Source organism: Macaca mulatta, chromosome 7 (assembly GCF_049350105.2).
Source record: "Macaca mulatta isolate MMU2019108-1 chromosome 7, T2T-MMU8v2.0, whole genome shotgun sequence".
Classification (NCBI taxonomy): Eukaryota; Metazoa; Chordata; class Mammalia; order Primates; family Cercopithecidae; genus Macaca; species Macaca mulatta.
The window spans coordinates 19943735-19955662 of NC_133412.1; the positions used below are offsets into that span (position 1 = coordinate 19943735).

Below are 11928 nucleotides of genomic sequence, written 5' to 3' on the forward strand. Positions count from 1 at the left end.
TTCAGTTTTAATTCATCTTTTGTTTCTAGACTTCAACTCTAAATCTTTCCATTTCATGTATGGATTATGAGTCTGTCCTTAAACATCTATGGCCCAGACATCCTATACTCAGTTGTACTTAGAATTAGCTTTTTAAAGACATACACTATAATCCTAGCTACTTGGGAGGCTGAGTTGGGAGGATCACTTGGGCTCAGGTGTTCAGGACCAGCCTGGGCAACATAGTGCAATTATCTCTCTCTCTCTCTCGCCCCTCTTCTCTCTCTCTCTCTCTCTCTCACACACACACACACACACACACACACACACACACACACAAATGGCCAAGAGGTAGGTGGAAAAATTCTCAACACTGCTAATTATCATGGAAATGAAATAAAACCTACAATGAGATGATCTCATTCCAGTTATAATAGCCATTATCAAAAGGGAGAAAATGCTGGCAAGGATGCTGAGAAAAGGGAACTCATTCCCACTTGGTGGCAATGTGAATGAGTACAGCCACTATAGAAAACAATATGGAGACCTCTCAGAAAACTAAAAATAGAACTACCATACTGTCTAGCAATCACACTACTGGGTATTTATTGAAAGGAAAGGAAATCAATATATTAAAGGGATACCTGCACTTCCATGGTTATTGCAGCACTATTCACGATAGCAAAGATAATAGAATCAACCTAAGGGTCCATCAGCAGATGAATGGATAAAGGAAATGTGGTATATATACACAGTGGAATACTATTCAGCCATAAAAAGGAATGAAATCCTATTGTTTGCAGTGACATGAATACACTGGAGGTGTATCCATGGAACTGGAAGTCATTGTATTAAGTGAAATAATCCAGGCACAGAAAGACAAATACTGCATGTTCTTACTCATGAGAGCTAAAAAATTTATTTCATGGAGGTAGAGAGTAGAATGATAGTTACCAGAGGCTGGGTAGGGGGTGTACAGGGTGGGGTGATGAAGGAAGGTACGTTAATGGGTAGATACAAACATACAGTTAGATAGAAGGAATAAGTTTTAATGCTTGATAGCATAGTAGGGTGACTATACTTAACAATGTAAATTTCAAAATGGCTCGATTTGAAATGTTCCCAACACAAATAAATGATAAATGTTTTAGATAATGAGTAACATAAATATCCTGGCTTGATCATTATACATTCTATGCATGTCTCAGAATATCACAAGTACCCCGTAAATCGGAACAAATATATATAAAAAAAAAAATAGTGAAGTGAAAAAGGAAAACAAAGTAGCTTATCTAAGTGCTATTTTCTTTAGGTCACTCTTACCAAAAGTTTAGGTTATCCCAATTACATTCCTAATCAGATTTTATTTCTCGGATTGATATTCAAGTTTCTCATCTAGTCATTTAAAAGTTTATTTTTTCCATAAAGTAAAAGCAAGTTTATTTAAAAAGTAAAGGAATAAAAGAATGCTACTCCATAGGCAGAGCAACCTATTTACTATTTTTTTTGGAGCCACAATCTCACTATGTTGCCCAGGCTGACCTCAAACTCCTAGGTTCAAGGGATCCTCCAGCCTCAGGCCTCCTGAATAGCTGGGACTATAGATGCCTGCCTCTGCCTGGCTCCATTTTTTAAATCCTTTTAATGTAGTGTCTACTCCAAGCCTTCTACTTCTGTACAACTTGTAAAATTCTACTTTCATGCCTTATAGATGAGATAAATGGCATGATTTACCAAGTGCTTTCTCTGTCATGGCCACTATGCTAAGTGCTTTTATATAATTTTTTGCAACATACCTGAGAGGTAGGAGCTATTCCCTATATTTACAAGTGAGACGAAATTGCTCAAATTCATAAAGCTAATAAATGACAGACTCTGGATTTAAACCTGGATCTTTCTGACTCCAGGACCCACGATTTTAATATATTACATTGCCTTCCAAACCAAGCTATAAAAAATTCGGGCGACTTGGGCCAGATGTGGTGGCTCACACCTGTAATCCCAGCACTTTGGGAGGTAAAGCAGGATTGCTTGAGCCCAGGAGTTTGGGGTCAGCCTGGGGAACACAGGAAGACCCCTGTCTGTCTAAAAAATTAAAAATTAGCTGAGTATGGTGGCAGATACCTGCAGCTCCAGCTACTCAAGAGGAGTGGGAGGAGATAGCTTGAGCCCAGAAGATCAAGGCGTCCGTGAGCTGTGATCGTGCCACTGCACTTCAGCCTGGGCAATAGAGCAAGACCCTGTCTCAAAAAATATATATAGGCTGGGCGTGGTGACTCATACCTGTAATCCCAGCACTATGGGAGGCCAAGGCAGGCGGATCACCTGAGGTTGGGAGTCTGAGATGAGCCTGGCCAACATAGTGAAACCCCATCTCTACTAAAAATACAAAAATTAGCTGGGCCTGGTGGTGGGTGCCTGTAATCCCAGCTACTCGGGAGGCTGAGGCAGAAGAATCACTAGAACCCAGGAGGTGGAGGTTGCAGTGAGTTGAGATTGTGCCACTGCACTCCAACCTGGGCGACACAGAAAGCCTCTGTCTTTAAAAAAAAAAAAAAGTGACTTAAAAGCCAGGCAGTGGCTCATGCCTGTAATCTCAACACTTTGGGAGGCCAAGATGGGAGGATCATTTGAGCCCAGGTGTTTAAGACTAGCCCAGGCAACATTGCAAGATCTGTTGGGAAAAAAAAAAAATGAGGTGACTTGGGCTAGTGGCCAAATTAGAATCTGGGTCTTAAACCACAAGCCAGTCTACTTGATTAGCTCATATTTAAATTTAAATCTTGTTTGCTGTAACTTTGGGCATATTACTGTATATAGCCCTTGCCCTCAAAGAGTTAGTCTATCATGAAAGACAAATATAGAATGTGAGAAGTGCTATAGTAACAGATGGGTGAGCAGTTAATTTGACTTAGATGCAGGAAAGAGGCTTAGACATAGAGAATGAGCATATTAAGAGAGGGCAGGCTGGGCATGTTAGCTCATGCCTGAAATCCCAGCATTTTGGGAGGCCGGGGCAGTGGATCAACTGAGGTTAGGAGTTTGAGACCAGCCTGACCAATATGGTGAAACCTCGTCTCTACTAAAAATACAAAAATTAGCCAGGAGTGGTGGTGCCTGCCTGTAATCCCAGCTACTCAGAAGGCTGAGGCAGGACAATCACTTGAACCCAGGAGGCGGAGGTTGCAGTGAGCAAAGATTGTGCCATTGTACTCCAGCCTGGGTGACAGAGTGAGCCTCTAGGAAAAAAAAAAAAAAAAGAGAGAGAGAATGGGCATTCCCAACTGAGTGAACAATACGGTTGGCCCTAAGTATCCGGGTTCCACATCTGTGGATTCAACTGCAAATCAGACATATTTGAGGGGGAAAATGCCTCAAAATTCCAAGAAACAAAACCTGAATTTGGCATGCATCAAATACTATGTTGAATCTATGCAAATGAAGTTATGTGTAGGCATATTAGGTATTGTAAGTAATCTAGAGATAATTTAAAGTTTCAGGAAGATAATATGTCATTTTATATAAGGGACTTGAGCATCATGAATTTGGTATCCATGGAGGTCTTGAAACCAATCCTCCGTGGACACCGAGGGACAAGCTCTATAAAGGGAGTCAGAGGAGAGAGACTGCACCGTGGGTTTAGACAGAATAATCTGATATGGATGCGCAGGCAAATGAGAGTGAAGAAAGGGAAATAAGTCGGGGTCCAAGTTGTAAAGGGTGGTAGTTGCAGATTCTGATAAGAGTATGGACTAAGTTCCAATTAACAATTAAATGGGAACATTTAAATTGTTAAATGTGTAAATTCTGGCCTGGCACGGTGGCTCACGCCTGTAATCCCAGCCCTTTGGGAGGCCAAGGCGATCGGATCACCTGAGGTCAGGAGTTCAAGACTAACCTGGCCAACATGGTGAAACCCCATCTCTACTAAAACAAAAAATTAGTAGGGCGTGGTGGCGTAAACCTGTAGTACCAGCTACGCAGGAGGCTGAAGCAGGAGAATTGCTTGAACCTGGGAGGCAGAGGTTGCAACGAGCCGAGATTGCGCCGCTGCACTCCGGCCTGGGTGACAGAGTGAGACTCCATCTCAAAAAAAAAAAAAAATGTATAAGTTCTGATTTATTAGATTAGAAGTACTGATAAAACACTTAGAGAAATGTTAATTGTTCAGTAGATCAATAAGATTAATAAACTAAACATTAAACTTTAGAAAAAACAAAACTCCTCAACTGATATGGATAAACTAGTATCCCTGGAGCCCTTTCAAAGTGAGAAACAGAAAATGACATATGGGAGGCTGGGTGTGTTGGCTCCCACCTATAATCCCAGCATTTTGGGAGGCCGAGGTGGGTGGATCACCTGAGGCCAGGAGTTCAAGACCAGTCTGGCCAACATGGTGAAACCCTGTCTCTACTAAAAATACAAAAATGAGCTGGGTGTGGTGGTACATGCCTGTAATCCCAATTACTCAGGAGAATGAGGCATGAGAATCAGTTGAACCTGAGAGGTGGAGGTTGCAGTTGAGCCAAGATCGTGCCACTGCGTTCCAGCCTGGAATGAGATTCTGTCTCAAAAAAGAAAGTAACACATGGGAAAAAGAACACCTAGACCAGATTTACGTCAGAAAGATTTTGTCATAGAGATTAAATAGTAAGTTTGTGTGATCTCTTGACTTAATGGATAAACTAGGTTTAACTATTATTGAGAACTGTTGATATATAGTTAGTAATAGCTTTGTGGCTAAGATAAAATCAGAAAATGACCAAAATGGTAGCTTTCTAAATGTTCATGTTAGTGATAATCTGAAATCCTCTACCTTTGTACCTTCAGATCTTCAGATTCTTTTTTTTTTTTTTTTTGAGACAGAGTCTCGCTCTGTCACCCAGGCTGGAGTGCAGTGGCCAGATCTCAGCTCACTGCAAGCTCCGCCTGCCGGGTTTATGCCATTCTCCTGCCTCAGATTCCCGAGTAGCTGGGACTACAGGCGCCCGCCACCTCGCCCGGCTAGTTTTTTGTATTTTTTAGTAGAGACGGGGTTTCACCGTGTTAGCCAGGATGGTCTCGATCTCCTGACCTCATAATCCGCCCGTCTTGGCCTCCCAAAGTGCTGGGATTACAGGCTTGAGCCACCGCGCCCGGCTTTTTTTTTTTTTTGAGACAGAGTCTTACTCTGTCGCTCAGGCTGGAGTGCAATGGCACGATCTCAGCTTGCTGCAACCTCCACCTCATAGGTTCAAGCAATTCTTCTGCCTTAGCCTCCTGAGTAGCTGGGATTACAGGCACGTGCCACCATACCTGGCTAATTTTTGTATTTTTAGTAGAGACGGGGTATCACCACATTGGTCAGGCTGGTTTTGAACTCCTGACCTTGTGATCTGCCTGCCGCGGCCTCCCAAAGTGCTGGGATTACAGGTGTGAACCACTGCGCCCAACCTCAGATTCTCTTAATAAGCATAGTTCTAGTATCACAAAATGTTTATGTCACATGAAGGCATTTCACTACTCATACAATGTGAACATAAGCATGAAACATGTCTTCCTAATCTATTTATAGGTTAAAGTTCTCCTGTCCTCCTCCTTTAAAGGATTAACCTTGCTTCCAGCCAAAGTTAATTAAAAATTCTTTATTTAGTATATTCTCTCACTCAGAGTAAGCTTGATAAACATAGGTTGTTTTAAATATTATAGTAATGGTTTATTGATAGGTAATTTGGTTAGTAGAGTTATAAATACAAAAAGGGAAAGGTTACCAGAAATAAGACATTATTTCTAACAAATCTTCAGGAAAATCTTGATTATTAAAATCCCTTTTATCTTACAAGTGTTGCATATACAGTTTTAGCTCTTCATAGCCCTCTACCAATAAGGCACCTGCAATAGTAAATAATTTGCTACTGCAGCCTTAGAGAGCATTTCTTAGAGGTCTGTTGGTGCTTCTCCTGACAAAGTGCACTTTTTTATTTTTTTTCCCCTGAGACAGAGTCTTGCTCTGTTGCCCAGAGTTGGAGTGCAATGGCACAATCTTGGCTCACTGCAACCTCTGCTCCTGGGTTCAAGCAATTCTGCTGCCTCAGCCTCCCAAGTAGCTGGGATTACAGGTACCCACCACCATGCCAGGCTAATTTTTGTATTTTCAGTAGAGACAGGGTTTCACCATGTTCGAGACCAGGCTGGTCTCGAACTCCTAACCTCGTGATCTGCCTGCCTCGGCCTCCCAATGTGCTGGGATTACAGGCGTGAGCCACCATGCCCAGCCAACAAAGCGTACTTAAAAAAAAAATTATTTTTATTTTTTAAATTTGAGATGGAGTCTCACTCTGTCACCCACGCTGGAGTGCAGTGGCATAATCTCAGCTCACTGCAACCTCCGCCTCTTGGGTTCAAGCGATTCTCCTGCCTCAGCCTCCCAAATAGCTGGGATTACAAGCATGCACCACCACACCCAAATAATTTTTGAATTTTTAGTAGAGACAGGGTTTTCTCATGTTGGCCACGCTAGTCTTGAACTCCTGGCCTCAAGTGAGCCACCCACCTTGGCCTCCCAAAGTGCTGGGATTATAGGCATGAGCCACCATGCCCAGCCCAAAGTACACTTTTAATCAAGACAGTCACACATTTATATATATCCTAAAGTCCTAGTATAAAAACTGTGACTGAACTGATGGACTAGAATAAAAATAATAAATCCTTAGATCCATGCCAGCCTCTCACAAATTATCTGAATTTCATAAAAATATGAAGTGTTAACACAGAGATGGAATGGCAACTGACTTTATGAAAGCTCGCACATTGAAACTAAACAAAATCTCAAGCTGTGGTGTGGAGCTATTCTGTTACCAGGCAGCACCCCCTCACCATATAAATAGCAGCTAGCTACTGGTTTCTTAAAGCCAAACTAATGATGGTTTTGAAGATCAACCTTGTCTATTGCCCTACTCGTGACTCAAAATGGAACACTTTTCCTGTCTCCTGACCCTTTTTCTTTTAGCTTATTTGAGAAGAGCCCTGAAATGAAAAAGGATCATTGAGTGAAATATAATCTCCTGGAGTATCATCTCCTTACTGTAGATACCCCTAACAACAACAGGAGGCTTTGACTCAGCCACATTCCAACAGAGGTTCTAAGTCAGTATCCTGTAAGGTTTCCATAGTCCTGGAGAACTTCACGCAAACTTCTTCTTGGTGGCTGTGAACCTCTCCATGTACTAAAAAACATGAAAGAATACATCAGGGGTATTTTGGCATGAGTAAATAAATAAAAGTCTAATTTTGTGGTGTTTTTTTTTTTAATTTTGGTTTTTATTGCATGTGGTTTTTCATTTCCTACAAAATATAACTGCTCTAAATGCAAAATTAAGTACATAGTTTTGGCCGGGTGCAGTGGCTCACACTTGTAATCCCAACACTTTGGGAGGCCAAGGTAGATGGATCGCTTGAGCCTAGGAGTTTGAGACCAGCCTGGGCAATATGGTGAAATCTCATCTCTACCAGAAATAGAAAAATGAGGCATGGTAGCGCCTGTAGTCTCAGCTAATCAGGAGGCTGAGGTGGGAGGATCACTTGAGCTGAGATCCTGCCACTGCACTCAAGCCGGGTAACAGAGCGAGACCTTGCCTCCAAAAATAAAATAAAAATAAAGCACATAGGGCCGGACGCGGTGGCTTACACCTGTAATCCCAGCACCTTGGGAGGCTGCGGCGGGCAGATCACTTGAGCTCAGGAGTTTGAGACCAGCTTGGCCAACAAGGTGAAACCCCATCTCTGCAAAAATTAGCAAGGCCTACTGGCATGCGACTGTGATCCCAGCTACTAAGGGGGCCGAGGGATAAGAATCACTTGAGCTCGGGAGGTGGGGGCTGCGCCAGTGAGCTGAGATTGCACCACTGCACTCCAGCCTGGGCAACAGAGTGAGACCCTGTTTCACACACAAAAATATATATATATATCTATGTGTGTGTGTGTGTGTGTGTATGCATGTATATATATGCGTGTATGTATGTATATATGTGTGTGTGTATATATGTGTGTATATATCTCTCTCTCAAAAGACAAAGATGAAGACAAAGATGCTTTACAATAAGCTGTCTCTAGAGAAAAAGTCATCTTGGTACAACACCATTCAGCCGATGCTTTGAATCTACTTCCAAAATGGGGAAGAACAAATCCTGTTGACATTAGCTATAAACATTTCTGTGGATTACTTCACCATTGTCTTCTCTGGGGTAGTGACTAGAAATGTAGAAGTACATTAATTCATACCTTATCATAGCCTTCCAGTTCTCGAAGTTTCTTTATTTCAAAAAGATTGCCTTCCACAGCAAGCAGACAGATCTGGGAATCACTGAGGATGCTCTGGGGAAGCATGCTGAGCTCAAGACAATTCTCTTCCAGGCGAAGAATTTTAAGGCGAGGACAGCAAGATATCTTCACTGAGATCTGAGATATCTATTGAAAACCACAAAAGAATAACACGATAAAGCATAAGCACTACATTGGTTACTTTTAGTACATTAAAACAAAACAAAAAATCTTTACTTGACTATTTGTTCTAGTTTTCCCCTCTTTTACCGCCTCCATTTTCTCACTGCCTACTCACTCCAGAAGCCTCTGTTATCTAGCTTCTGTTACTACGCCCCCACTTAAAAAAAAATGCTTTTATGAAGGTCACCAGTGGCTTTTTGGGAACAAAATTTTCTGATGATAAAAGCACTGTATGTCCATTATAGAAAATTTGAGAATCGCAGGTTTAAAGAAAAAAGTTGACCTAGAATCCACCACCCAGAAATAACCACCATAAACATTTTGGTACATTTACTGCCGATGTTTTATGTGTACATAGATACTGACCACTTTACTACCAAATTCAAGGATCCATCGTCCTCAGTCCCTATTGCATTTAACTGTACTATCTATCCCTTCCTTAAAACCCCTTCTTTTTGTCCTTTTTGGTTTTTCTTCCTATCTTTTGGATTATTCCTTACTTCTCTTGTTTTTATAGGCATTTTTCAAGTAGCTGTCCGTAATACTTCATATGTCATCTTCTCTCTCAACTTTTCCTAGAAAGCTCATTCATTAAAGTCCATCACTTTTGTTATGACCTCAAGATCTGTATCTACACTCTTACCTTTATTCTGCTCCCATGTTTCCAACTTTCATTAAGGCATTTCCATTTACAAGATTCACCACAGACAACTTAGCATGTCCATTCTCAATAGCACCACTGTTCCTTTAGGCCCTCAAGCTCAATACCAAGCAATTGTCTTTGACTCACCCCTTTTGCCATTTAAATACTAAAAGTCACCAAATTCTTTGATTCTGCCTAGTATCATCTCAAACCATCACTTATTAGAAATGATGGGAACTTTGGTAAGTTCAATAACTAGCAATGCAAGTTCTCAGACCTCATCCCAGACCTACTGGATCATACACACTGAGGGCAGGGGCTAATGACCTCTTTAAACAAGCTTTTCTGGTTATTCTGATGCATACTAAAGTCAGAGAACCACTGAATAAAGGTACTAGCAGAGGTGAATGTGGAGCAAATCCTCGACTAATACTTGCTGCTTCACTGATTCAGTTTCCCCACTCCCCCCCAAGAAGCTCTATAACATATAAGAATATCCACTTAAGGTAAAAAACATGAGGCCAATCCCTCAAAGACAGACTGAATTTCATCATGATGTAAAATCACTACAATCTAGAAAAGGAATAACTACATGCAGCTAGTGGCTACTTTAATGGATCATGCAGATCTAGAAATACAGACACTAAAAAACTAAAGGCCATCCAGTCTCACAGTGTTGAATGTTTCATCACTTGTGCCTTCATGCCTAGACAAGAATGTTTGGATTGGTTTTCCAGACAAATATTAATTGAAAAGCTGCCAAAGTAATGGAAACAAATTTCAAATATAATTAAAGCTGTATAACAGTGAAATGGGCTCTCTCCAGAAAGCCTATCACTTAATATTCTTCAGCAAAAATAGAAGACACACTTAACAAAGATGTCAAAACCCCCCCACAAAATGAAAAAACTGAATTACCTCTGACACCTAATTCTGAGAACCTCAGTTTAGGCTTCATTTCCACATTCTATCCCTGACATAGCTCCTGGCTAGGTGGTTCGGGGCATATTTGAGGAGGATCTGAAGAATTCTTCAAGGTTTGTGAGACAGTAGTTTAACTTTTGAAATGATCTCTCCCTGTTACCTACCTCATCCTCCCGAAAACACCTACACAACTAACACATCCAGTGTCTCAACTAATTCCATGGCACTTTGGGCCTTGAAATTAGTTCAGCTTACAGAAGAAACCTCTCATCTAACCTCTGATACTTAGCTCTGTGATGGCAGCTTAGGAAACAAGAGGTTAAGAGGTATCAGGAGACCATAAACCCACACATACGCTGTAGGGGAAAAAACCTTAAGCTCTAGACCTGATTCTGGTTGAGGTTGAGTTCGATGACTTGCAGCTCTCCCACTGTGTCAGGTATACTTCGAATCTGGTTCTTAGAGAGATCCACCACATCCAGGTGCCGCAGGCTACAAAGTTGGAGAGGTAATGCTCCCAGTTGGTTCCCAGAGAGGCTCAGGGTCTTGAGGGCAGAGAGTTGCCCAAAGGTAGACGGCAGCTCTCTAAGGTGATTGTTGTTCAGGCTTAGCGTCTCTAGTTTTTTCAGATTGCATATCTCATCAGGCAGAACAGCTGGCAAAGAAAATGTTTTTAAAACCTGAATCTGATAGAGCTGAAAACAACTTTGATGAAGTTTCTAAAGACTATATGGCAGCCTGCTTCGCCTCTTGTTAATATATGTAAAATACCCACATGTGCCATTTTTAGGTATTGCATTTTACCAACATAGTCTTTAGAAGGTGAGGGTGCCATCAAAATGCAGGTGAGCATTTGTGTGTATAATGGACTCCTTTTGTAAAGGGGTCCAAGGCACAATTTGACAGCAATTTTGTGATATTTGGAAGATCCTCCCCTTCCCATCCATCCCCCATTCCAAGTTAGGTAGCTTTGTTTACATTACATCCCCAAAATGTTCTTCCCTTTCAAGTCCAAATTAACCCAGTAACAATCATTATAACACCCAAGGAGGCTTATTTTTGATGTAATTACAAGTAGAAAGAAGGCTTCAAGGATTCCGGCATTCTGCAACTTGAGCCCTCCTGCACGGTTTCATAACGAAAACAAAAATCAGCTTGTAAGAGAAAACCACCCCTGGTAACAGCTTATCACTAGCAAAAGCCTCCCAGGCAAGAGTCATACTCAGTTTGTTGTTGTTCAGGGAGAGGCTCTTCAGCAGAGTGAACTTTCCTATCAGCAAAGGCGGTAGGCTCTCGATCTTGTTGTTGGACAAGTCGATGGTCCTGAGATTGCTCGTGAGCTTCTGCAAGTCTGCGGGGAACTGGAGAAAGGAGTTCACAGCGTGGAGAATCCCGCACCGACTAAGTTCGCTGCCCCCGCCGTCCCTCTCCCTTTAAGTTTCCCGGTCGTGTCCCTCCCATTCTCACCTCGGTCAGCCCTCGGTCCTTAAGCTGAAAGACACCAGTTTTCTGCGCCGTTTCCACATGAGCGCGGAGCGCACTGTTTCCCATCCTAGCACCGCGGCTCAGGTCCCTGCGGGAAGGAAGCGCAGCTGTCACCGCCCAGTCCACTCGGTCGGCCTCCCGCCCCAGCTCTCATCTCCCGCCGATCCCTGGCTCCTGGGGCCCGACCCAAGAGTGGCAAGGAAGAGACGGAAGAACAGACAGCCCGACCACCAAGCCCTGCCGCCTTTGCAGCTCTGCGGAGGCCAGGCGCCTCTGGGAGCCTACGGAAGATCAAGGAACCCCGGACTCGCCTCCCACCGCTCAGCTGCCGGATGGCTCCGCAGGTGAAGACCCAGGACCCGCAGTAGCCGGGATGCGCTCCCCGGCTTAGCCCCGGGCGGGACCGCCCTGTGACG

General features: G+C 42.7%; 1 protein-coding gene across 2 annotated transcripts; it reads right to left on the minus strand.

Moving 5' to 3' along the window:
- Positions 1-872: 872 nt before the first annotated feature.
- Positions 873-11924, minus strand: LRRC57 (leucine rich repeat containing 57). Of its 2 annotated transcripts, none has more exons than XM_015141911.3 (6): positions 11824-11924; positions 11495-11600; positions 11250-11388; positions 10414-10682; positions 8239-8424; positions 873-7184 (listed from the first exon to the last, which is right to left on the minus strand). In XM_015141911.3, the coding sequence occupies exons 2-6, from the start codon at positions 11576-11578 to the stop codon at positions 7143-7145; spliced, it is 720 nt and encodes a 239-aa protein (XP_014997397.1). In that variant the 5' UTR covers positions 11579-11600; positions 11824-11924; the 3' UTR covers positions 873-7142.
- Positions 11925-11928: the final 4 nt, after the last annotated feature.